This window comes from Ammospiza caudacuta, chromosome 23 (assembly GCF_027887145.1).
Source record: "Ammospiza caudacuta isolate bAmmCau1 chromosome 23, bAmmCau1.pri, whole genome shotgun sequence".
Classification (NCBI taxonomy): Eukaryota; Metazoa; Chordata; class Aves; order Passeriformes; family Passerellidae; genus Ammospiza; species Ammospiza caudacuta.
The window spans coordinates 3,664,620-3,692,402 of NC_080615.1; the positions used below are offsets into that span (position 1 = coordinate 3,664,620).

At 41.6% G+C, this 27,783-nt stretch overlaps 1 protein-coding gene across 1 annotated transcript in view; it reads right to left on the minus strand.

The window, feature by feature from the left end:
• Positions 1 to 872: 872 nt before the first annotated feature.
• Positions 873 to 27,783, minus strand: part of ZBTB44 (zinc finger and BTB domain containing 44) — a 40,278-nt gene continuing 13,367 nt past the window's right edge. Inside the window, exons 2-6 of the mRNA XM_058819096.1 lie at positions 22,847 to 23,916; positions 17,179 to 17,263; positions 11,746 to 11,909; positions 8,062 to 8,362; positions 873 to 6,056 (exon numbers count right to left, since the gene is read on the minus strand). Coding sequence (XP_058675079.1) covers positions 5,774 to 6,056; positions 8,062 to 8,362; positions 11,746 to 11,909; positions 17,179 to 17,263; positions 22,847 to 23,864 — 1,851 coding nt within the window. The 5' untranslated portion in view covers positions 23,865 to 23,916 and the 3' untranslated portion in view covers positions 873 to 5,773. The remainder of the gene's footprint in view (positions 6,057 to 8,061; positions 8,363 to 11,745; positions 11,910 to 17,178; positions 17,264 to 22,846; positions 23,917 to 27,783) is intronic.

A 27,783-nucleotide genomic window follows, 5' to 3' on the forward strand; every position in this document is an offset into this window, starting at 1 on the left:
AATTATGCTCGGGTTCAGACCCCTGTCCCAATTCATGTTCCTCAGTGAAAGGGGAACTTGGGATTTAGAAACTCTCCAGCCCATGAACTCTCTATGTTCATCATGGCTCCAGCTGCTCTGCACCAGAGAGAGCTTTTCCATTTTGTGCCTCACTCCTGTGTCAGACACTGAGCACAGTTTGGCAGCTGGTGTATCAATCACCCCAGCCTGCTTGTATTGAGCTCCTCAGCCAAGCACTTCCCAACCTGCCATTCTCCTGTTGATCCAGGATTGCAGCTCACTCACACAGGTGGGACTGCAGGAGGAAAGTGATTTTAAATGCCAGGGTTGTAGAACAGCAGAGATGGATTTTGAGTCCCACACTCTGGGCTGTTTCAGGGCTCCTCTGAAGCTCACAGCTGCCACTGCAGTGACTGCCTACTGTACTTTAAACCCCTTCTGCTTTGGCTGATTTGATGAGGCTCCCCCTTGGCTTTCCATCAACATCACCCCAAGGAAAGCTGGCCCCAGCACTTTTGCAGAATGAGGTCTAAAGAGAACGTGAACAGAAGGCAATCTAACAGACAAAGGAAAATGAAACAGAAATGTGTGCTGTATTCTTAATACTCTTTACTCATGTAACTTCTCCATCCATCTATTAATGTTAATTTTGTTTTAATCTACCTTTCTCCCAGGGACAGCTTCAGCACCAGTGAGTTCTCCCCATATCAGCTCTTTTGGGACTGGTTAAAAGCAAAGCTTTGAGAGAATGTGGCTCAAGGGACAGGGTTGGTTGCACCTTCTCACTGAAGGTCCAGGTTACTCTGCTGCACTGCACAGCAAACACTGCCAGAGTTAAATAACCACACAAAGCAAAGATATACTCCATAAAACATTAATATTTTAATGAAAAATCTTAGCTTCATATTTCTATCCAAAGACACTCAAAACTAGTTTTTCTCCCCCCTTAATTTTGACCTATCATGGGACCAGTTTGGAGATTTTTTTTTTGTATTTTGGAACTTTTTTTTTAAAGATTAAACAACCAGGCTAGCAAAAAGGTACCCAATACATACTTTTCTTATATCAAACAAGCTAGTATTTCAATACAATGTAACTATACAGAATATATACATTACACATATGATCACAAAGCAAACACTACAGGCTCAGAACAGAGTTGAAAAAACATGATATTCACATTGATTACAATAACTCTAAAAATGATTGTAACGTTGAAACGGCACTTAGTTTACAAAAAAAGTCACAAAAATATATATAGCCACCAAGAACTATGGTTCCTGAAAAATACTAATAGCCAGATAGTATTATATAAAATGTGAAGTGTATTTAAACATCGTATACATTAAAAAACAAAACCAAAACCCAAAACCAATTCTGTTAGGTCAATAAACATGCCAAGTAATCTAGCTGTGGCCAGCATCAACAAGAGAAGCTGTACTGAGGATGAGATGATGACTGATATACGGCTGGTGACTGGAGACTGGCACAGTTAAGGGGGTTTCACTGTTACTAAAATGCACAAAGAAGCCCAACAATAATTTAATTCACATTTTTTTTCCCTCCAGCTTCCACTTTTCCCTCTTTGGGGTTTCACCACGGGCAGCACCTCGAGTGAAGGCACTGCAGAACAGAGCAAGGAAGCTGTCCAAGGACTCGGTGTAGCCAGGGTTACAGGTCAGAATATCAAAAGCATGCACAGCTAAATGACTGGTGAAACAAAATCACTCTTCTGGGGACTTCGGCAACCCTCAGGAAGACTGTAGGTACAGTTGCCACACAGGCTGGCAGCACCAGATTCCATTTTTTTTTAGTGCAACCAGATTTGTAGCTGAGAGCTGTGGGACACGGAGTTACTGTGCTAGCACACGGAGTGAACAAAAATCCAGAGCAGTAAGTACTGTTGCACTAAAAAAATTCACATTTGTTTCTTTTATGGTACATTTCCTCAAATACTTGGAACCCACTCTATTTACCAGGTACCTCTGGTGTGGTGAAGTACTGTCCTGAACCCTCTTACCTGCCATCATCACGATGCTATGGGATTTATTATGTCTACAGTTGGAGATGAGAACCCTCCAAAACAGGATTTCACCTTGTAAGCAAAACTGGAACGTGAGCGGCCTGAATGAAAATCAGCTATTTGCCATTTTCTGATGGTGTGGAAGTTGCAATGGATGTGGGAGCAGCAGGTGCTCCTCCATCTGAATTCTCTCATCCCTGCAGGGTGCACAAAGCTCCTGCTGGATTTGCATATAAAATGCTTCCTGGTTTGTCTCTGAGAGAGACCAGCACTCACCTCAGCCCTCCCACCCCAGGGCTGCAGGGTGGAACCAGCGACCAAGAAGTGCCTGAAGCCCTCATATAAAACCTTAAACCATAGCTTAAAAACAATAAAACTCCATCCCACAGGGGACATATAGGGATCATAGTCTTATAAAATATATCTGACTGCATTGGCAGCTATTACTTTTTTAAAAAGTTTAAATTCACATCTTTTCGACTCAGAATCCATGTGAAGCCAGAACCATTTCCAATACCCGAGTCTACTGATCTCTCAGTATGAGAGACTTGGCCGTGGTCTCTGCGAGCCTGACAACTGAACTCCAGCTGTGGGGACACCACTTGGGCTCACTCTGCTTGCAGCAGGAGGGCTGAACCACATCAGCCCTGACCCTTGTCTAGCAGACACAGAAATGAATACTAAATAATGGATTTTTTTTGGGAGGGAGGGAAAAAAAGTGAAGAAGAAATAAGAAAATGCATCCCAGAATTCAAAACCCTCTGATAATGTGCTGAAAGAAATGGATACTTTAGGTTTAATCCCAAGTGTAGTTTAAGGCAAGTTTTTTCTGTTTTAGTTCTCTCTCTTGCTCTGTTTGGAATCCAAGCACATGAGCAACAGAAATTGTTTGAAGATGTCCTGTGTTTTTACATCTCTCTTGTGAAGAACACCAGCATTTCAAAGAACTGAACACTTCCAACAAGCTTTAGAGAGGAGGAATAAAAAGGTGTTTGCATTTAAACCGTATTCATTTCTATGGAGAAAAGAGATATTAACAAGAAACAATTACAGACAGGAAAATTAACAAGTAAACTCAACCCTAAAGCAACCAAACAAAATCCTGCAAGAACTCTGTTCTTCCTCCAGTTGAACCAGATGGAAAAGTGAGAACTAAATTAAGATGTTACCCAGAAATTAGGAAGCTGAAAAGATAATGTGTAACACACAGTGCAATGAACAATGAACCCCAGGCCTTGCCTTGTACCTCGGTGTTAATGATCCTTATTTCTTTTCAAGGAAGAACAGATCAGAGTTGTAAAGTCTTTAACTTTCCCCTTTCTCTTTGGTATTCTGAAAGCAATTTGCCTTCTGACTCAAAATTTTAAGTCTTAAAATCCAATATCCAGGTATGTCTGTGGTGTATTTGTACCTTCTCACCAATGAACTCTTTAGTAAAATACTCCAGGGAGGGAAATGATCAGATTTTAATGATCAGATTATGTCTTCCACCTCATCCCTGACCACCTTTGATTATTACATCTCTGCAGTCAGGAAATGTGGTTTGGGTGAAGCACTGTTCAGAACATGACTCACAAAGGATTCTCATTTACCAGTGGAACATGTCAGGAAAAAGAGAAAACGCTGGGTTTGAGCTCAGTGTTGCAGCCCTCTAGGTCAGAACAAAGCTCAGCAAAAGGCTTTGTCTTGTCTCACTGGCTTCTCAGAGAAATCACAAGTGGAAGGGAAATGGTCTCTAAATCCAGCTCATCAGCAGGCACTGGGCTATTTCACAGCCCAGAAAAAGCATTTCTCCTTCAAGCCCTTTTAAGAAGCCTCACAAAGGTAGATATAATCAAGACTGAATTGCAGCACAGAAGTTCTTTGCAGCATGTTTCTAAAATACCCTTTGGATCTGGTGGAGAAACCTCATTCCAGCAACCTGGAAAGTACTTAAATCCCAACTGTTTTCACTCTATTTAACTAAAATATGTGGGTTTAACCTAAAAAGAGAAAAATTGCTGAAGTCACTGAAACCCTTTAAACACTTTCCAAAGGTCAATAAACTTTTTTCCTTACAAAAGCTGGCTATTAATAGAAAGAACTCAGTCTCAGAGAGTATCAGAGCTGCCTAGGCTGACTGAATACAAATTGATGTGCAATATAATACGACTTTTGTGTCTTCTGTTTCTTCAGGAGCAACCTTTCTCTATTGGTTTCATTTCCTCCTCATGTTTGCATAAAACAAATCCGGAAAATAACAGAAAATAGCAATTTACACAAACAAGACTCAAAACTAAGGGAGTAAATCATGCCTTTGGAATACTGAGATCAAGGAATACCTACTCACTCAGCACATCATCTGTAGGCCGTGGGCATTTGGCATCAAACACTGAGTTAACTTCAGAAGCTGTAAGAAAAATCACAAATCTCCTAATGTACTTCCTAATTTAGGTTTCAAAGCAGTACTTGAGCCCAAACAGGCTCGACCAAACAAGACTCACTGCTCTGAAAATCCCACACCCTCCATTTGTAGCTTTTTCTAAATATGGAAAAATGAAATTGCAAATATTTCAGTTTATTGCTTGCTTGAGCTGTGTGTGTAGCTGGAGTAATGGCCTTTAATAAACCGAGTTGGCAAGGATTTAAAGTGTTTTGAAACAGGAACAATTCATCATTGCTCTATAGGCTTTTTGTAAACAGCCCCCTGTTGGTTAGAAAGTTGTCCTTAGAGAGAATAAATTGCTTGTTTTATCCAAAACAGGCTAGTAAAAATCTCTGAAACTATACATACATATGTATAAACAAAAAAAAAAGTGCAATAATGCACAAAAGAGCTTATTTTTTCCAATCTGTAAACTCCCTCTAGCTAAATCTCAGATTAGTAAAAACACAGTGTGGGGAAATGATCAGAACTGCAAATAATCTGGCCAAGGTTTAAGAATTTCAGTTTGGGAAAACCTTCATTTTCCTTTGTGGTTCCCCATCTACAGACAGGTACAGTCAGGAGATATTTGTCAGGCTTGCATGGCTGAACACTTCTCCATCATTCCCAATTCCTGGTGCACCTTTAGACTTTCCATGCCCAGCCTCAGCAGAGCTGATGTGTTTAGGCTATTTGATCAAGCAGTTTCTAAAAGGACTGGAACAGAAGAAGTAGGAATACCTGGCATTCATCTGGGCTGGACAGGGATGTGTGTTTTGAAGAAGTGTGTGACTGTTCCTTTCAAAACCGCTCACCATTTCCAAGCACAGGGCACAGTAAGGGCTTTGAAAAACAGCAGGCACATATAGGAAGTGTCGCTTCTTTATGCAGAAGATTAAAGCATCCACTCAAAACTAGTCAAAACTGTTCAGTCATGGTTTCCAATGCATCCTTTTGTTTATCATTTGAAAAAGGTTTCCTCTGATGTCTTTCCCTTAACCAGAGGGTCTGCAGAAGCAAGAGGAACTTAATGAGCTGCTCTAACTGTGGAAGAAGGAATAGTTAAAGTGATCTGAATCAGTTGTTCTTCTTTAGAAGTATATCACAGCTTCCATGATGTTCTGACAAGATCTTTTTTTGTGCAATCAGTCTTAAATATTTTCACAGAAGTGATCATTCAGTCATGAAAAATAACGTAACATCTGTCGCAGTTTTCAGTTTAAAGCGTAGCTTACAAAGTAAAAAGGGGAAAATCTCCCCACTTTTCGTTTAAAAAAATTAAATTAAAATGTACAGGACCAAACACAGGCACTTTCCAAAGAACAAAAATGAAACCAAACCATGAATTATTCGATAGTAATAGATGACAGCTCCGGTTTGGGAGGGTCACCCGCGGCTGCCTCAGCAGTGGTGTTAGTCTTTGGCTGCTCTGGCACATCTTCTTCCTTCTCTGCCAACCCACCCAGAGACCCCAAGGGGAAAGTGCTTTCACAATTCTGAGTAGATGACACCTGTGAAATGACAGGCATTTGGACAGAAGAGTTGCTCTCAAAGCCATGCTCCCCTAGCTCATACTGCCCGAGGGTCTCCTCTTGTTCCTGGTTTAAGTAGTCCGGTACTAGGAAGTCACTGCAGGAGGGGTAAAGGACAGAAGACAAATGTCATTTCTCACACCATGGTAGCAGCTCCATCGCACAAGCATTGACAGAGAACAAAGGAACTCATTTCACATTGGCCAAGATCATGGCACTGACATACCCCACTAAGCACCATCACCTGCTTCTCATTTCCACACACACAGAATTTATTCAGTGGCATCTATTTCACATCTGTATTTCCTACACAGCAACTTCTTATGATTAGATTGTATCACCTTGATGAGAAGGCAAGTTAATGTCTGGAACACATTTGGCACTGCAAACCTCATTGAAAAAAAAGGGAGCACTCAGGCTTTAAAAATAGAAACAAAAATGAGTTCAGCACTGGCAAAATGTGGCCCTTTCCATGTCTGAGGTACAACATCCCCCAGAGCAGCAGCAGGACTTCCCTGTGAGTGGGCAGGCTGGAACCAGGGGCACAGGTGGGGCAGCTGAAGGCAGAGGGAGCTGCCAGCTGCACTGGGGGTGTGATCCTGACATGTATCACACTCCTGAGAAAAGTATGGACTTGCACTTCCTTCCCTTTTTAATCCTTCCTGGACAACTCTTGTGCTATGCGCTCTTAACAGCTGAGGGCTGAGTGGATCCAAAGAAAACCTACCAAATGCTCCAGTTGTACTTTCAGAGCATGAGGACATAATGGAAATAAATTTCTTTGCAAGTTTTCAGCACCACACATGAAGTTTGTCTTGAGACAAGTATATACATGTATTACATATATGCACATTTGTATGCTTTGGTTCACCTGGCAATGCCTCAGTTAAAAGAAATCCTTAAAGGACAGAAGCATTCACTGCTCCAACCCCAACTCTGCTAAACCTCATGATTGTCAAATCAGACTGAAGGAAGGGCTACAGGCAACTTAAATCACACCCTTTAGTGTGACTTTAATTTGCTGACAACAATGCAGTGCTTACCACAATCAGGGCATCACCCTCAGAGTGTTTGCTCGAGTTTTGGCACAAGAGCCAAGAACAAGAACTGTGTAAGCCCTCAGATATGACGCACTTGTACTTTTAAACAATATTCTGCTGAAAGAACAGCCACTGGCTTTCCTGCTTTGTTTTTCAATCTTTTTCATCCTACATCACTTCTGAGTTAATCAAATAGAACAAAATACTCAAATGTTTTTATGGGAAGAAGAATAATGTCTGGAAATCAGGAGGGGTGGGATTGTGATGCTGTAACATTCAGAACATTGCATTTTTTGCATTGCTGAAGGCAGATGACTTACACACAGCAAGCTGCACTCTCTCTATGGATTTATGAGCTGGAAGATCTTCCTGTCTTCAATTTCTCTCATCCAACTTTTGTATTTTCTATCTCAAATTCCAACAATTATATTTATATCAATGAGAGAACACAGTGCTTGTCTGATACCTCAGAACTCTTTTAATAGTCTTTAGCAGTGCATTTGTGAGATATGCCAAGTCTTTGGTGCCCTGATAAAAAATGTCCAAGTGGCCCTTACTATTTCCAAACCCATTAGTCTAACCATTTAGTAATGTTATCTAGAAAATGAGAAAGGAGAAGGTCTGGAGTCATGCAATCTTTCCACAGAAGTTGGAAGTCTGTGCCCTATGAAAGTGAACAGGCTACATACAAGATTTTGAAAAGCAAATCAATATAAAATCACCAATACTGTAGGACAGAACACTGTGGCTTCACACCATTGGCCTGGCCATAGGTACTAGTGAAAAGAGAAATTAAATAACCCAGAACCAGCCTCTGCATATCACTGGATTCTTCAGTAGCCTCCTATATAGCTCCCATGCTGTAAGACAGATCAGATACAACAGAAGAGTGGAGCAGGAATCAATCTGACTGGAATTAGCTGGCAGCCTGATGAGAGGCACAGCAGGCTGCCCTGAAAGCAGGAAATGATGATCTAAGGAAAAAAAAAAAAAAAAGGAAAAAAAAAAAGAAAAAAAAGAAAAAAGCAAGTTTCCCTGTTAGGTTTTTGCTGTGCACCTCACCTGCTCTGGAAGTAGTTTGCTAGCTCTGACGCTTCATGGTTCAAGCTCCTCAGGTGAACGATTAAATTTCCAGAGTTGGTGAACATGGCGCCGCATGTTTTGCACTCGTAAATCCGAGGCTTGCGGATAATGTGCCGGGAAACCCGCATGTGGTGTTTATATTCCCCGAAGGAAGTGAAAGTGGCACTACATATCTGGCACCGGAAACAGCGTTTACCTTCGTGCTTCAGGCGATGCATCTTGAGCGAGTAAGCGCGGGTGAACTTTTTCCCACAGCGGTCACACTGAAAGGGTTTAATGCCTGCGGGAGAGAGCACAAACACGTTCACCTGGGGAGCCAGGGCACAATCCTCCCCAGACAGCAGCTCTAGGTGCTCACAGCAAAGCCCTGCTTGAGGAAGAGATTCTCTGTTAACAATTAGAGCAGAGCTGTACTCCCTCAGAAACCATCTCCAGGAAATCTCAGGTGTAAGAGCCGAAATGGGGGATGTGGGACTCCAGGCAGCTCTCCAAAATGCAGTTTATTGTATCCAAAATGCAGTTTATTGTATACAAAATCCAGTTTATTCCATCCAAAACGTTACAGCAGTCCAGGGTGGTGGGTGACAGAGCTGTGCCTACAGCTGTCAGCTCCAGCTGCAGGCAGGCCTAGAAACCTGCATCCCTCATTCAGGCTCTTACTAATGGTGCCCCACGTTGGGCGCCACTGTAAGAGCCGAAATGGGGGATGTGGGACTCCAGGGGCTCTCCAAAATGCAGTTTATTGTATCCAAAATGCAAATTATTGTATCCAAAATGCAGTTTATTGTATACAAAATCCAGTTTATTACATCCAAGAGTTACAGCAGTCCAGGGTGGTGGGTGACAGAGCTGTGCCTACAGCTGTCAGCTCCAGCTGCAGGCAGGCCTGGAGACCCTTTGGTTTTGGTTACATTGCATTATATACTTTTCTTTTGGTTACATTGCATTATATCATTTTCTTTGCTGAGCACCTTAATACAGCAGAACCAATCTATATCTTAACTTTTATCTATAGCCTATCATAACTACTGTAATTACCATATTCATGTTACTGTTCTCCAATCACTAAAAGTTAGTACATTACAGTTTAAGCTAGAAGTTGTTTTTCAGTTTTCTTGCAGTGGAAAATTCTGAGACCTTTTTTCTACTTGTAACTTTGCTGACTTGTTTGCCTGTGCTCTCTTCCTGCTTGGTAAAAACATCTTCTTGTTTGGGGTGGGTTTATCCTTTGCTCTAAGCCATAAAAACCCCTTCTAACCAACACACCCTTTGGCTCCTTGGTTATCCAGTAAGACTGGCTCAGCAATTCTTTTCTTCTATATCAAAACTTGCTTCCATCTCTATTCCTTAATTTTAAAATCTTTCTGTCAAGCACACATATCTGTGAGACTTTCTTGTCAAACTTTCATCCTTCCCATCACTCATGGCTGTGTCCTGTCCTGAGCTCTTTCCCCACAGTTTAAATGAGCTCAAGCCCCTGTGGATTAAAGATCCCCAGGTGTGGGAATTTATAAAATCAAGGGTTTTGGGAAAGCTGCAAAAGGCAGGCTTCAGAGACAGCAGAACTGAGATTAGAGCTGATAGCATCTTCCCATTGCCATAACCCTGTAATGAAACTGATACTAAAAAATAAACCAGCTCAGAGCACGTTCCTCCTCAGTCCTGTCCCATTTGTGATTTGTACAGAGCCTCCAACCAGCAACACCCAGGCACAGCCACAAGGCCCTGATGCTGCAGCCATCTCCTGTGCCTTTGAACTCCTTTGATCTCGGCAGATTCTTGTGCCAGACTGGTTCCCAACAATGCAATTATCAGCCTACCCTTAATTGCAATGTTTTTTTTCTGGCTGCCTTTGGCCTCAGAGAAGTGTTCTGGCAAGGGGACTGTGCACAGAGACGCCCCTGTAATGCAGCAGGAATGGTGATAAAAGGGGCAGTAGGAGCCTTTATATTGCGTGGGAACCTTGCTGCACAAGGATTTTCGGCAACTTTGCATGACAGACAGCTCTCTAAGATAGCAGAGCTTCATGCCTCTCATTTTTTCCTTGTATTAATTTAGAATTTCTTTTCTTGTATTAATTCTAGAAATTCAATTCCTAATTAATTTTTCATTTCTTACCCTAAAACATGTGAGCTCTGCAACATGTTGGAGTGGCTGAGTGTTTAATCACACAAACAGTACTATTACAACATAAAAGTCTGAGTCACCAAAACCTTAGGATTTAATAAAAAGTGTGAACTGCAGAAAGTGGGAAAATCCAAACATGAGGTTAAGAATCTGGAATATGGAGCTCTATTCATAATAGGGCTGTCAAGGAATAAAAAAGATTTTCTCAAAAGGCTGAATGTGCATCAGCCCTGGCTGTTAATTCCCCCAGTCTTTCACTCTGCTTTCCTTACTTTCAAAGCAGGAGGTGAACTTTTAATTGAGGGCTTTTAGACAGAGAGAGCTGTAGTTAAGGTTACACTGCAATGCCCTGTTAAGCATGTGAAAACAAGTTAATAAACTGGAATATGGTCTGGTGGAGCTCAAACTTTTCATGCTTTCCTAGTGTCCAAGGGCACCTATTTCCTCTGGTAGCTTGAGGGAAATCTCTTTAGCCATTTTACTCATGTGAAAACACTTTCAACATTTACAAGCTTTGAGAGTTCTTTTGCATGTTAATTATTCTAAACCAGCTATTCAAAGCTCTCCCAGCTTTACCCAGGGGTTGTCAGGTGGACCAGAGATGCTTTGCTGTCAGATTTTAACAACAGGCTTGGGATCATTTTGCACCTGATATGCCCACAGAATTTCCTTTTTCAAATATTAAACACATATCTGGCTATTTTGCTTGAAAGGATTTGACAAATAATTATTGACAGGGGAAAAATTACACTTTGTCAGTTGTGTCTGCCCTGTCCCAGAATGGTTCAGCCTCTGTGTGCAGTAAGAGTCAGACTCAAACCAGGAGATGCTAAACCATGAGACTTAGTGGCCAAATGCAAAAACCCTTCAATATTCCCTTTATTCCCTCAAATGTCAATGTTATTGCCACATAATGCTGACAAGTCTTGAAAACACCAATAGCAAAGACATTGGGGAGTTCATGCTTGGTTAGAAATCAAAATTAATTTGGGGACCCAGGTCCAGAGGAGGCATTCCCATAAACCTTTGGCTGCCTGTGCTACCTGCAGGAGCTAAATTGATAATCAAACCAATTCAGTTGTCCTACAATCCTTCCAAAAAGTCTGAGATCCAAAGGCATACAACCTCCTAAAATGCAAGGACACAGATAGATAATATTTTCTTATGCAGAAAGGAGACTCTGCAAGTCTGCTCTGAAACACAGCAGGGAATTGCAACATGGCAGAGGAAGAATTTCAATCTATTTCTTTAGTGCAATACAAGGGCCAAGTATATTTTATTTCATCTCAGATCTTTTTCAGGAAAATTACTTATCCTGATGAGTTGCAGGCAATCAGGTTTTTTTCAGTCCACACAAATGCTGATTATCCACGAGCACAACTATCAGTCAGACTCCAGGGATCAAAACAACCATTCAACGACAGCCTCTACCCAATCTTTCTGAAATCAACTCTCAAGCACTTGGCAGGTGAGTGAAAAAGCTGCATTATTACAAGGCTGTGAGTCAGGAATTGGGGGAGCAGGGCTGTTTCTCACCTGAGTGGATGAGCATGTGTTGTTTCAGGTTCTGGATGCGGGTGAAGCGCACCCCGCACGTGGGACACTGGAAGGGTCTGTCGGGACCGTTGGGGCTGGGCCTCTCTGTGCTGCTGGTGGAAGGAGCAATGTAGAGTTGGTAGGGGTACTGAACGTTCTCCAGACTACAAAGAAAAAAGGCATTCATTTATAAAACCAGCCAAGAAGCCTCCTCTGCAAAAATCGGAACCTTGAGGGCTTTTGTGGGAGAAGGAAGAGATTGGCACGTCACATTTCTGCTGAAATCTCATTTATTCTGGAAATCTCTGGGTCTGTAGCAATGTGTCTGATCTGCACCTGAAATCTTACAGTCACTGACTCTGCACATCTGAGCACACCCAGGGAATAAGCTCAGAATTCTGTTTCTCTGGGCCTGAGCACAACTGCAAGCTGAACTGAATGTTATTTTCCAGGCATGGGCATTTTCTCCAGCACATCGATGACTTGCAATCACTAAACAGTCCCTGAGGAAGAGTTTATAGAGCTGAGCAAATGAAAAGCAAAGGAGTATTTTGCAGCTTCAGTGATATTTACAAATGAAATTAAAGCCAATTAATTTTTCATCTCAATCCAAGCTCCATCAACAAATACTAGCATCTACAATTGCATATTTCTTAGTTTAAAATATTAATCTAATGAAGCAATACTTGCTCCTTGTCTGATTCAAAGAGCTCCAGTGCTGTGTTTAAAGAACAGCACATGAACTGCAATGAGGAACAATTTAACTTTCAAAGTAATTTATTTAAAACTGACTACTTGCTCCTCCATAGCCTCCAGCTGCAAACTGTTTAAGGGAACTATAGTGCTCTAATCCAAGTCCTCTGGCAAGGAGCTTGCTAAAGGGCACAGTGAAATAGGAACAGATCTGCTGGTACAAACAGGGTTTGCATTACCTGGGGTTTCCCTTCCCTGAGCATTAAAATCTGTATTTTTGGTGAAATTGCCATTTCAGCTGCTCCCAGCCTGCTGAAAGATCAGCCATCAGTGGCAGCAGGGAACTGCTCTGACCCTGGTTGTTCACAACACATTGCAACCTGAGCTTTACTAAAGTGAAATGTCTGAAATGCCCTGACAAAAGATGCAATGGTGCCTCCTCACAATCAGAAAGTTTTCCTAACTGAGGAAATCCTTCTGCTGCTCTGCCTCCCCCTCAGGCCTAGAGGGCTGGGATCAGGGTAATGCTGGATTTGGGGGGTTTTTACACTCACACAAAATGAAACATGCACTTTGCACAAAGACATTTTCCTAGGCATCATACAAAAATTCACAAAACAGCTCAGCACAGGAGGGGAAGAACCAGGATCATCTCTTTAAAATCAACACTTAAACTGTCTTTACTGTGGAAAAGGATGGAACTACAACTGCGAGGACAGGGGGGATCTGAATTCTGAGTGCAGAATTCTCAGCAGCCAAAGTTCCAGTTATAAAATTTATCTGGAGAGAGAGCACCAGGTATCTCTTGATACACACAGGATTAAAGGGTTTCCTGTAGAGTTTAGTATCACTCAGTCTGTAAAACCCTAAGGATTTCTGACCTCACATGGCACTGGAGGAAGATTTGCACTAAAGAAGACATTTTCTTGTCCTTGACTTTTTATACACAGTAGGGTCCCAGAGCTGTGGAAAACAGAGATGTGACGGATTGGTGATCTGTGATAAAGGGAATATTTGCAAGAGCAAAGTCACTAGCTCCTGTCCTGGCCTGGCAGAATGGAGTTCTCTGCCATTTTGGGGTCTAAAAAACATCAACTGAAGCTTTTTGAAATAAATGAGAGCATTTTAAACACAGGTTCTGATTTTTCTAACCAAATTCCTGACCAAGCCTGGCACTCTGCTTCCTTTTTTATACATGCAGTGTGCTCAAATAAGAATAACATTTGGGTTTTGTGACAACAAAGAATTTCATCTTCTGACAAGTTCCTTAGGTGCTGCCTCCCTCAGTGCTGTGGTAGGGGACTGTGAGGAGGAGGCACAGGCACCTTGTGCTGCTGGAGCTTTCTCAGGAGACGCCCAAAGTAGGGCAGCAGAGCTCTCCTTTTGTTTCCAGCTCAGGAGCCAGAGCTGAGCTCTCCTTTTGTTTCCAGCTCTCTTGGGCTCACTCACCCTCCACGCCTGTGCTGGTGCCACCTCATCCCCTGGAGAAGTGTTATGGGCACAGCTCCACAGAAGAAATTGAAATTAAAGCCTGGTTTTTTAATTCATCCATCTTTCATGGTGAGGAGGGCTGATTAAAGCAGATGCAGTGGGAATCAGAGGCTCCCCAGCTATCAGTGCCTGGCTTGTCTTTTCCCATGCTCACACTGCCAGCAGGGTGAAATACCTATTTGGTGACATAACTTAGCACCATGAAGAGATTCGATTTGAAACATTATTAGATTTTCTCTCCCCTGCTTCTTTTTCCCTTCACATTTACTTAATTTTTCACGACTTGCAATTTGTGATCAATATGGCATTTAACAGCTGAGATTTGCCTGACATCTCCAAGAACTTCTGCACATAGAGAGAGAGGTTTCAAATGTTGTCACTGAAATATCCTACTTGCACTTTTTCTCCTGAGATTATTTACATATTTAACTACGCAGAGCTAAACTCTGACAAACATGAATTCCAGGTTCACTGGCATTTTGGTAATGCCCATTATTTGCAAATAACTGTTATTTTAGAGCAGTGGAGATTCTCGTTCTATTGGATCAGAGATACTTTTTATAACTTTAATAAATGAACAATTCCTTTTGAAGTGCAGCCACAAACTGATATAGAGACCAACTGTTAAAGCAGGCAAGATTAGAAAAGTGACATAACTTAGCACCATGAAAATATTCTATTTGAAACATTATTAGATTTTCTCTCCCCTGCTTCTTTTTCCCCCACATTTACTTAATTTTTTTGCAATTTGTGATCAATATGGCATTTAACAGCTGAGATTTGCCTGACATCTCCAAGAACTTCTGCACATAGAGAGAGAGAGGTTTCAAATGTTGTCACTGAAATATCCTACTTGCACTTTTTCTTCTTTTCACCCTGAGATTATTTACATATTTAACTATGCAGAACTGAACTCTGACAAACATGAATTCCAGGTTCACTGGCATTTTGGTAATGTTCATTATTTGCAAATAACTGTTATTTTAGAGAAGTGGAGGTTCTCATTCTATTGGATCAGAGAGACTTTTTATAACTTTAATAAATGAGCAATTCCTTTTGAAGTGCAGCCACAAACTGATACAGACACCAAGATTAGAAAAGTGTGTAACAATCCAAATGTGAAATACCAGAGAAGGAATAGATGAGACTTCACTGAACAATAATTTTAATCCTTAACAGACTCCTGTGTGCCTATTAAGCTGACAACAATTACATGTGACCTACTGTTTATGAAACACTGATTATGCAGGAGGCCAAATTAATGATGTTAATTATTTAAGACAGAAACTCAAGAGATAAGACATCTTAGTTTTTGAAATGTTTATGATTCTTCCACAGTGACATGGATGAAATATTGAGAGGCTTTTAGAGGGACTGGGCTTTTGCTTTGTTTTAGAAATAGAAATGTAATATATTACATTTATTAATATAATAAATGCTTATTACAACATACATTTTTCAATATTAGTTTGCACTGGGCACACACAACTGATTTTGACATTTTGAGAATTTCCAGTGGTAAAGAAATGTACAACCTGGAGTTAAAGGTGCAGGAAACATTCAGTTTGGGAAGGAAATTTTCTCTATCTGTACAATGTATTGATTGGCTTTTTTCTGATTCAGCTAGAGAAACATGTTTTACTTTATTCAGAATTTTTATGCACCCAAAACTGTGTACCCAAATTGCTGCACAGTGGACAACAATCCATATTTATTGGCTGCCGTGTCCATCCCATGCTTGAAATGGGAATTTAAGTCATGCTTGAAGGGCTGTCCCAGTGTATTTGAAAGCACTGACAAGACAAATACAAACCCCTGAAAGGAAACTGCTCAGGTCTTGGAAGCACCATTTTAAACTTTTAGCTGGTTCTTGCAATCAGAACATTCTTGACACTTTCATTTGAATTTATAAGATAAATCACTTGGTAGAAAATTTTAGTTCTGGAGTCTGAAATCCCCTTGACTCTCAGTTCACTTGTAGCTATTGAAACAAAGCAAATTCTACTTAATTTTCCTGATACTTCTGTCACTCTGAGACTAATTATTCTCAAACTGGAGCATAAACTAAGGTAAATATTCTTTCCTTCTCTGCATGTAGGAGATATTTTAGTGGGAATTTTCAGTGTGTTTAAAGAATTTTTTATCTTTTGAGTTTTCTATGCAATTTGTGCTGAAGCTCTGCAGTTTTATAGGAAATTTCTGAAATAATCCACTGCTGAAAATATGTGTGCCACTTGACATCAGAATTACAGGTTTCAAAGCCTGGATTAGTTCAAGTGCAACATGTGCTCCTACTATTAATTCAACCCTTAAGTGCTGGGTGTTATTTTTATACTCAGGTTTGTTAGCAGATAGATAAAATCTTCCATGTCATCCAAAAAGTCTTATCTAAGCAGTTATTTTCCCTTTTTAAGAGAAGTGGGACAGATTTGAGATGGAAATGACAGGAAATATTTTATGAGCTATGAAAATGCAGCTTTTGGTTATTATCCCTATAGGGAGCTTCTCTTGACACAATTTCTGCAACAGCTTCCAAAGGTTCACACTTCTTCCTCAGATTTACTTGTCTTACAAACCCCAGTTTGGAAAAATGTGCTGAGAGAGGGGAGAGCTCAGCACTGGAAGTCAGAGGAGCTGAGAGCAGCCCTGTGTGCCATGCTGGGTACCTCACTTGGCTCTAACAGAACCATGATGTCTCTTTGACCAAACAGACCCAGTTCAGTTTGGGTTTCTCTGCCAACCTTCCCTTATAAGGGATTCCCTTAATAAATCACTCAGCTCAGCACAGCAAAAGCCTGCTAAATATTTACAGCAAGTGCCACACAGCATCTTGGTAAGAACTACAGGCAGAAAGTTTGGGGGAAGAGATTTAAGGCTGCTCTGCCTCTCCTGTGGCTTGCAGTAGTGAGGTCTGTTGAAGTCAGGCCTTGTTTTCAGTTGTTTCACGTAGAGGTTTAATTAAAATTTATTAACACAGAGCAATGGTGAAGAAACAGCAAGAACAGGACTATCTTTCTTCACCAGTGCTGCCTGGAAATAAACAGGAACCAAAAAGCACCGAGTAAGCAGATTGTGACTTTCATCACCTACATTCTCCTAAAGCATCTGCCCCTCCAGGCACTGATTGTACTTTGATCAACACGCAGAACTCAATGTAGGAACAACTAAACATTGTGGGATTAAGGCTGGGGAGGTTCATTACAGCACCCACTTGGTGCAGAACACTTTGCACACCAGGTTGGTACATACCGATCATCGTCGTCTGCGTGAGCGTTGGTGCCAGAGGTGCTCTGGAGTGTGGGCAGTCCCTCTGTAACCCCCTCATCTATGGAGCCTAGGCAAAGAAAAAAGGGCAATTTAATGGAAATAACTGCTCAGAAAGGGTTGGGGGGCAGGTAAATACACATCAAGGTTGCTTTCTCAAATCTCTGATAGACACTGATAGCTGGGTGATAAGATAATAAAAGTGCCTTGGGAAAGTCATTTACAACACCCAGAAGCAACTTGTTCCAAATCAGCTGCTCTCTGCACAGATTACCCAGTAAATTGACAATTCAATAAGGGCACATATTTGGTACACCTAGAAAATGGAAATGTTAAATACAGCCAGTTTTCAAAACATATCCAGTACCAGCACTGAAAAGCAGAAATGTTACATTCACCTAAAGGGACGATTTTGTCAATTTTTCAAGACTTCCTGAGCAATAAAGAGTTCAAACCTGCCACACTAAATGGCTTTTGTGGTCCAAATCATCCATAAATATATTAACTGATAATGTCTTCATTTATTGATAAGCAGCTGAGACAGGAAGAGCCCTCTGGGAAATCAGAAATGCAACACAAAAAAGACAAAACAGCTGTTTGTTAGAGAAATGTACAAACAAAACCACTCCAGAGCTCTGGGGCAAATGTGGCTCAAGGGGCTTGGGGAACAGAATCCAAGGAAACAGAGCACTAAAACAAACCCACACCTTCATTCAGTGATGGCTCATCTGTCATCAGCTCCAGAGTTTGGTCAAGCAGCCCCTGGATGTCCCCACTAAATTCATGGGACACGAGATGGGGAAGGAGATTTCTCTCCCTAAACCTTGAGGACAAGCAGAGTGCAGGACAGTGCTACGAGCTCCTCTGGCTGCTGGGGTGAAATAATTCTAAGAGAGGGCTACAGGAAAAACCTGAATTTGGGGACCCTAAAGGGCACCAGAAAAATCAAGTAGAATTAGGTGTACACTGGCAAATGTCAGAGAAATGCAGCACTAAAAGTGCAAATCCACAACTTCATTCACTGATGGCGCTGCTGCTCATCTCTCATCAGCTCCTGAGTTTGGTCAAGCAGCCCCTGGATGTCCCCACTAAATCCATGGGACATGAGGAAGGGAAGGAGATTTCTCTCCCTTCATCTCCACCCTGAGGACAAGCAAATGCAGGACAGTGCCAAAAGCTGCTCATGCTGCTGGGGTGAAATAATTCTGCTTTCTAAAAGAGGAGCAACCTGAATTTGGGGACCCTAAAGCTCGCCAGGAAAATCAATAGAATTAGGTGTACACTGGCAAATGTCAGAGAAATGCAGCACTAGAGCAAATCCACACCTTCATTCACTGATGGTGCTGCTGCTCATCTCTTATCAGCTCCAGAGTTTGGTCAAGCAGCCCCTGGATGTCCCCACTAAATCCATGGGACATGAGGAAGGAAGGAGATTTCTCCCCCTACATCTCCATCTCAAGGACAAGCAAAGTGCAGGACAGTGCCAAATTCTGCTCTGGCTGCTGGGGTGAAATAATTCTGCTTTCTAAGAGAGGAGCAACCTGAATTTGGGGATACTAAAGCTCACCAGGAAAATCAATAGAATTAGGTGTACGCTGGCAAGTGTCAGAGAAAATGGAAAACCAAAGAGAAGGAACAAAGATGGGGAAGGTGAACCAGAAAATGTGCAATTCTGTCAAAAAGAATGAGAGATCTTTCCTGAAGTGAGAGATTCTTGTCTTAATGTGATGCCATGTTATGGGGCCAGTGACAAGAGGAAAATTGCATCCCTGGCAGCTTCCCAATTAGTAAAATAAAATTATTTGATTTTGTTAAGAAGTGACAAACTATACTTGGGAAATTCATCAGCTAAGCCATCTATAAAGTACAAAAGTTAATCCCAGTTTGATTTATCCTTCTTTCTCATGAAATACTTAAGTGACAGTCCACTAAAAATAAGCCCAACTGCTCTTAGGTTGAATTTCATGCCTCCACCTCTCAAATGCCAAAAGTGCTAATGAGTTATGAGAGTGTCTTCTCAGACACAGCTGTTTTGTAACCATAATGATTTATTTACCAAGTCCCTGCTCCATGTCTCCTTCCAAATATAATAAATTGCAAATGAACAATTCTTAAATTTCCCAAAGAGTGAATAAGAGCTTTTTGCAATATCAGAGAGAGGCAAGAATGCTTTTGTAAATGCACTATAAAACACTGAGATAAATATATGCAATTATATGTGGAAAATACATTCAGGGGAGAAAAAGCTGTACTTTAACATATCTTGCTGCCTCCATTTACTATTCTTACATTACTGCATAAAGTAATGCATTTTTGGGAGGTAAAAACTGCTTTCTAGCTACAAAGTGTGCTGTATCACAACTGGGCTAAAAAGCAAGAAAACTGTTTCCCTTTATAGCAAAACATGAATAAAAACCCTTCTGAGAATGGTTATTATGCCAAAACCACTAAATATTAATTCAAACACATTAAAAGACAAAGAGCAGATTTGTACTTTAAAGATTTTGCCCTGGCACATTTTTCTTCTCTCTGCAGCTGTTTTAAGGCAGGACATGCTGTACTAACAGCAATGACAGATATTTATTAAGTTTAAAAATTATAATCACTAAAGCCTGAGATTTTCTACCCCATGCACACAAAACTGCTCATCTGGGGCCTGGAGTTTACACCCAGTTTGTTCTTTAAGCTGCCTTGGTGTGATTTTCATTTATATATTTATGATATATACACTTGATATGCTATTTTTAACATTCCCTAATCATTACTGTTTCTTGTTCTATTTGTCTGTGATGATATAATTACTTTGATGAAATAATTTGCATCTCTTATCACAAGGCCCTGGCAAAGTCTTTCAGTTCTGACTGCAATGAGTTAAAACTGAATCAAACAAAACCTGCTTTTGAACAAGGACCTCTATTTCTGGTCACTCCCCAGCAAACAAATAGTTTCTTTTAGTTTTTAATTTGTGCAATATTTTGGCAAACTACATTTAAAGGATGAGAGTTAAACTAGAAGACATTAAGTCTGTTCCTCAGCAAAGGCAAACATCCTTGTCTCCAACAAAGAAAACATTTTCATTTGGAAAAAGCATTACAATCTAAAATATCAACAAGTGGAGAACAATCCAACGGCACAGGATGGCATAGATGGGAAATATTTTCATTTCTTTTTATGAATAGTTTGGCATTGAGTGTGTGTTGCAGTTCTGCAGGGTCAGCCTGATCTCACTTTCTCCAGGGATGTCACAGTGTTGCACTGACCAAAGCAAACAAATAATGCAGATTACAAGGCTACAAATCTTTACTGTGCTGTAGTTTATTTAATTCCTTAATGGGGGCAGCCTTTCACATACACATTATTTGAATGAAGCAGAGCAGTGCATTTGCCATTCTTCCAGCCTTCAAACAGAACAGGAGTTATTAAAAATCTTTCAGTAAACAAACTCTGCTGAGCACAGCTCAAGCCACTTGAGAGTGAAAGAGCTGACTTGGGCAAAATTTTGATAATTAAATTAGAAATATTGCAAAAGCTCTAGCTTCTGATTTACTAAAAGCCATTCAATGCATTCTGTGCAGAGGAAAAAAGGGATTGTACCAGTAACCTTTAAGTATTAGCTCTTAATAAAGAACAGCCTGCTATAAGATCCCAAAACTGGTTTCAAATTGTCTTTCATGGAAAAAAAGATTTCTCTCAGCAACCAAGCAGCATTTGAAGAAGCAACTTGAGAATCAAATCCCACAGAAATGGAAAGATTCTCAATATTATGACTGTGTGGTTTTATTTTTGTCTGGGGCATTAAGATGACAGTGTTTCACCACTTATTTTGCAAATCCTCTTACAAAGGCTCTCTGTCACGATTATATGAGATTTGATGTCTGATGCAAAGCACTATTCTAACCCTTTGTGGCTGCAGGCAGAAGCTTTGCAAATCTGATGCTGCAGCTCAGCTGAGATTGTGCCTTTTGGCACTAAGGAAAGCAGAATTAAGTTTCCCCAGTCAGGCAACTAGAGGTAAAAAGGAGTTATCAACCTCTGCTGAATAAAAAGGGCTACCACAGGCTCACCATTCTCAGCTGCCTTCTGCAAAGTCAGTTAAAGAACTCCAAGTTTATGTGTAATGTTTCAAAAATCAAGGGGAAAAAAGGGAGTTTCACCAAAGCATGAAAATCCACAAGGCAGATTTCCTCCAATGAAATCCCCATGCTCAGGTAGGATATGTAACTGCAGAAATGGCTATATCTATAGGTGAAGACTGAGGGCTGCCTGCTGCAAAGTTATTTAAAAACTCCAAGTTTATGTGTAATAATTCAAAAATTAGGGGGAAAAAAGGGAGTAGTATGAACACCCACAAGGTAGATTTCCTCCAATGAAATCCCCAGTGCTCAGATGCCAGGTGGGATATGGAACTGCAGAAATGGCCATACCTGTAGATGAAGACTAAGGGCAGCCTTCTGCAAAATTATTTAAAGAACTCCAAGTTTATGTGTAATATTTCAGAAATCAGGAGGAAAAAAGGGAGTAGCATGAACACCCACAAGGTAGATTTCCTCCAATGAAATCCCCAGTGCTCAGATGCCAGGTGGGATATGGAACTGCAGAAATCCTGCATAGGTGGGATATGTAACTGCAGAAATGGCCATACCTGTAGATGAAGACTAAGGGCTGCCTTCTGCAAAATTATTTAAAGAACTCTAAGTTTATGTGTAATATTTCAGAAATCAGGAGGAAAAAAGGGAGTAGCATGAACACCCACAAGGGCAGATTTCCTCCAATGAAATATCCAGGTGGGATATGTAACTGCAGAAATCCTACATAGGTGGGATATGTAACTGCAGAAATGGTCATGCCTATAGGTGAAGACTGAGGGCTGCCTGCTGCAAAGAACTTCAAGTTTATGTGTAACATTTCAAAAATCAAGGGGAAAAAAGGGAGTTTCACCAAAGCATGAAAATCCACAAGGCAGATTTCCTCCAATGAAATCCCCATGCTCAGGTAGGATATGTAACTGCAGAAATGGCTATATCTATAGGTGAAGACTGAGGGCTGCCTGCTGCAAAGTTATTTAAAGAACTCCAAGTTTATGTGCAATATTTCAAAAATCAGGAGGGGAAAAAAGGGACTTTCACAAGAGTAAAGCATGAAAACCCACAAGGCAGATTTCCTCCAATGAAATCCCCAGTGCTCAGATGCCAAGTGGGGTATGTAACTGCAGAAATCCTACATAGGTGGGATATGTAACTGCAGAAATGGTCATGCCTATAGGTGAAGACTGAGGGCTGCCTCCTGCAAAGTTATTTAAAAACTCCAAGATTAGGTGTAATATTTCAAAAATCAGGGGGAAAAAGGGGAGTTTCACCAAAGTAAAGCATGAACACCCATGAGGTAGATTTCCTCCAATGAAATCTCCAGTGCTCGTGTGCCAGGCGGGATATGGAACTGCACAAATGGCCATACCTATAGGTGAAGACTGAGGGCTGCCTCCTGCAGAGTTATTTTAAGAACTCCAAGTTTACGTGCAATATTTAAAAAATCAGGGGGAAAAAGGGGAGTTTCACAAAAGTAAAGCATGAAAACCCACAAGGCGGATTTTCTCCAATGAAATCCCCAGTGCTCAGGTGCCAGTTGGGATGTGTAACTGCAGAAATGGCCATACCTATAGATGAAGACTGAGGGCTGATCAGGAGATCCTCCTGCACTTGCTCACTCCCTGGGACCGTCTGCTGGTCGCTCAGGGAGCTCTGGGATGCGCTCACAGGCTGTGACACCTCCTCGTGAACCTCCTCGTCACTGAGCCTTTCCACCTTGACTCGCACGTCCTCCTCGATCACCAGGGGAGAGCTGCCCTTGGTGCTCTCACAAGTCACATAATCTGCCATCCTCCTGCTGGACTCGGAGGGCCCAGGCATTTCCAAAGTCCTAGAGTTCTCCGCCTGCTTCACCTTTTCTGACTGAAGCCTTCGATCAATTCCAAAAGGAAAAGTCCAGGGAAAGGCTAGGGACGAGTCCACGGGCTGATTTCTGGACTCTGGGTAGGAAGTGGAAGGATTGAGCACTTGGGGGGAGCTGGTTTGTGTGTTGCACTTGAGGGGGCTCTCAGGAGACATGACGATGTAGCTTTTGCGCTTCCTCCGCGACTCCCGGCACACGGGGATGGTTCTTTCCACCACGCTGCACTCGGAGGACACCGGCGACAGGCTGCCGTCCCGGGAGGTGAAATTGCAGTTAGCACCGCTCTCCTGTCCTGCATCCAGCACCTTCTCCTGCTGGCTGTTGGGTGTGTTCCACAAAATGCTGGATTTCATGAACTCCGAGCAGGTGCTGGCCACGCTGAACATCTGCATGTAGCTGGCGGCGGCCAGCACGTCGATGATGTTCTCGGTGTTGATGGACAGCGTGGCCGTGTACGCGTACTCCAGCAGGGGGATGAAGCCCGTCACCGTCACGTGGTGCAGGTCCAACACGCTCTTGCCCTCGTCCTCCGCTTGGCCAACGAGTTTGGAGCGGAAGAAGTCGCTGCAGGCTGCCAGAACCACCTTGTGTGCCCTGAAGATCTTGTCCTGCACGCGGATGGTGATGTCGCAGAAGTGGCCGTCGTTGCGGAGCATGTTGAGCTTCCCCAGCATCTCCTGACTGTGAGCAGGGGAGTTATGAGTGAATGTTTTAACACCCATTTTTAGATGGCTCTCTTAGCGTTCTTCCCACATATGACAGATCAAAGGTATCCTGAAATAAAGAGGAAAACTGTCATTTCCATCTCTGAAAGCAAAAGCCAAGTGCATTCATGATTGTAAGACTTTGTACGAAGAAAATTCATCTGAATCCTCTAGGATCCAGACTGTGCAAGGGACTAACGCCACAGAAATGCAATTACTTGTAATTTTCATAATCACAGATTAAATTATTTGCAATCTATCCCTACCATCTTCCATACATCTATGTATCTATATCTCCCTATGCCTATAGGGGTATCTCTCCCTCTCCCTCTCTCTCCACACCCCTGTTATGCCCACTCAAACCCAAATTCCCAACACAGTTCAAAAAAATGTTTGTGTAATACCAAAACCAAAGCATTTTAAAAACTGTGTAGAAACCTGTATTTTTATTTTCTGGGCCCAGAAAACCACTGTTCATAGTTGTTAAACTGACAGACTATTGAAGGTTTCTTTTAAACAGAAAAGTCAGGCTGAGTTAACAACAAGGGTGCAGGAGTAAGCAAATCTCCCAGTGAAGGTATTTAATACCAGAAAAGCTTGAGAGAAACTACAGCATGAATTTTCAGAGGCCAGAGTTCAAACAAATAAACATAAAACAACAGTTGCCAATAGCTCTGATTTCCTGCTGTAGTGCAGGTATTGATTACCTAAAGCTGCTTTTAATAGCTTTAAACTAGGCTCAGAGGTTATTGAAAATTCCTTCATAAACACAATGCAATATAAACCTCAAAGGAAAGTTTAAGTTTACATCAAATAGACATAAACTGATTTTATGTATGTGATAAATAAAACAAGGAGGGCAACTTCTTTCTCTTGAAAAACACAAACCTGCCTTCTTGGGACCAGATCTCTCCATGTGGGAGCAAATGCATGTGTTTAGTGCAATGTCTGGATGAGAATGTTTGACCCCTGGATTTCCCCAAGAATTTCAGGAACATTTCACTGTGAAGGGAACATAAACCACAGTTTTTCACCTGCTTAAGCCCCTTCCAAGCCTCCATGGAAGCTTTTCTGTGCTGCACATGGCTGATACAATTAACATGAGACAGAATTATCTCACTGGTTAAACATCAACAGCATTATTGTGCTTGATTCATTCCTGGAGTCAGCCAGCTTCTGCACATCATCCTTCTTTCCCTTCCACACAAAAAAAACATTCCATGCTTGCAAATGGCTCACGTGGAGCTGCACAGAGCAACTGCAAGTGTGGAACAACTTACCCCAAATGTGACACATGGAAACAGCAGCTGTCACAGCCCACCTGGTTCTACAGACATTGGCATTTGGCTGCTTCTTGTTCCTGGGTTTTCACTTTTGATACTCAAACTCTTGCAGACAGAGGAACCCTAACTGTTCAAGAGAACAGATTAACTAACACCTGATAATATATATAAAGTCTGGTGGAAACTCTAAGGGCCATTTGGGTTTAAAATGAAATTTCACACTGGTGCAGAGGAACAAGTTAAGCACAAGCAAAACATTCCCTTCACTGAAAGAAAACAGATCGACCTCAAGAGGCATCTGAATATCCAGACTCTTTGTTCTCCAGCATGAATCAAATGAAAAACATATTTCATTGATCTCAGACCAACACACTACAGCAAAATCTTGTAACAGCATATTTAGAAATGGCCTTTGGATCCCCTTCCTTCTGAAATGCTGCTTGCTGCAGCTGTTCCTTGGCACATCACAAGTTCACATGTACTTCTGTTCAGAAGTACAAGAACAACACATTCACAAGGACTAGCCATGGAATAATTTGGTATTTAGAAATAGTACCAATATATTGTTATAAACAAGGAGAAAGATCTCAGAGCAACCCTCCCAGCTCCTACAGGCCCAAAAGACAAAGCCATTTTCCTCTCTGTGCTTCTAAACAGGGAATGCTCAGCCCTCCAGCCCCAAAGTGAGAGCTCAGTTCTGCTGCCCTGCTCTAAACCATTCCTGTCCTGCTGCCTTCTCCCCTCTCCTGGCTTCCTTTCACCTTCTCCTTTCATCTTTTTGCTTCCTTGACCTTGATCTGGTTACAGAATTGAAAATAAAATAGCGGAAGTCAGTGATGTGCAATAAATTGATTTAAATTTATTACAGGAGCAGTGTTCCTGCCGCGACTGTGGGATATTGCTCTGTTAAATCATTTCTGGAAAATGACTTTCACCCTCACTGCTCTGACACCTCCACTCAAACAAGTGGCTCCCACCCAGGCCTCAGTGTGAACAAGGAGCATGCACAAATGCTATTTTCAGAAAAATCCAAAGGGCCAGGCTGAGGAGGGGGAAAAAATATCAGTTCCTTACAGTTAATGATGTAGTAAAAACATCAAATATTTTTAGAAGGTAATTTAAACAGTATGAAAGCATTTTCCACATGAAAAGATGAGCGTGCTAAAGCACAGCCAGGTCACCCAATGTTTTTTATCCAGGTTTTCCAGTCTTTCAGTGGCACAAGGCACTTTTATAGCTGCACTCAATTCCCAGTGACCTGAGAGGGTAAAGGGCTGCAACATCACAGCTTCAGCCCAAGTCCATCATCTGTGTATTATCACCATTTGAAAATAGCACTTTGGCAGGTCTGATTTGCCAGTGTGAGTCCCTGACAGCAGCTCTTGGGTGCCACATCCAAGAACTAAATATACCCACGCCCTTGGGAGTGCTGGGGTGGGGACAGCAAGGTGCACACCTCAGCTAAGTGCTCAGTGGGCTGGAGCTGGAAAAGCTGTTAATTTTGGAGCCACAAACCATTCTCCAGGCAGGGAGCAGGGATGGTATCACAGAGAGTGGGGCTCCTCCTCCCATTCCCCAGGCACACACTCACACCCTGGCCCACAACACATTTCCAGCCTCCACAGAAACACAGAGAAATTCAAGGCACTTTCACAGGTTTTAAAAATATTCACAGTGGGACACTTCAGTCCATATTTAACTTTGACACAGACATTTACAGTTGGAGAGAATGGTTTTTCCAGCATGCATTTCTGCCCTGGAAACATGTGAGGAATCACCATCACAGCATTCATCCCCGAACAAGGTGAGAATTCAAATGTGAGCACTTCAGGGCTCCCAGAGCAAGGACAATTTTATCCACTGTTAGCCAAAAGCAGTCTGAAGGGAAGTGCTACTGTACCAAAGGATTTGTACAATTCATTTGAAAATTAGTTGGGTTTTTTTTTTTAACACCTAGGGGCACAAATGAAGACCTGACCTTTAAGTAGTTTGGAGTAACTCAGCTCATTCTCACTTTTCAAGGCTACTGAAATGCAAGTTTTAGCAACAGCTACCACAGCACATCCACTGCTCTGGGATTCAGCAGGTGTCAAATTTCCGAGCTTAGAAACAGCAAAGATGAAACTGTACACTGTTAGTGTAATGTTATAATGTAATGAAACTCTGAATGAAAAAGAAACTATATTGGAATTCAAAAATATTGTTTATGTGACCTATTTACTTCCATGTGCACAAAATTTAGCTCCTTATTCACCTGCTGCCTAATGTCATTGGGTTTGAAACATGGTATTGACAAAAATATTTTAGAAGTCAGTGAAGCAAACTCAGGGAGCTGTCTGCATTCAGTTTCTCACTTAGTCACATCATTTCAAAGCAAAAGTAATTTTTAGCACCACAAAACCACCACCCTACCTTTAACCTCCCTATCCTGATCCGTGGCAATTCACAGCATGAAAACAGCAGCTTTTTCTGAACACTGAAACCAACACACTTTATATCACTTTATAGCAATTAGCTCCTCAAAACAAATCAGAAATTCCCACCCTGGTGCTCACCAAGCCCTCAGATACATTCATCAAACTGTGATGTGAGCCCATGGTGTAAATCAGATCTTTGGTTGTTTTTTTACATTATTTATTTTTAATACTGATCAC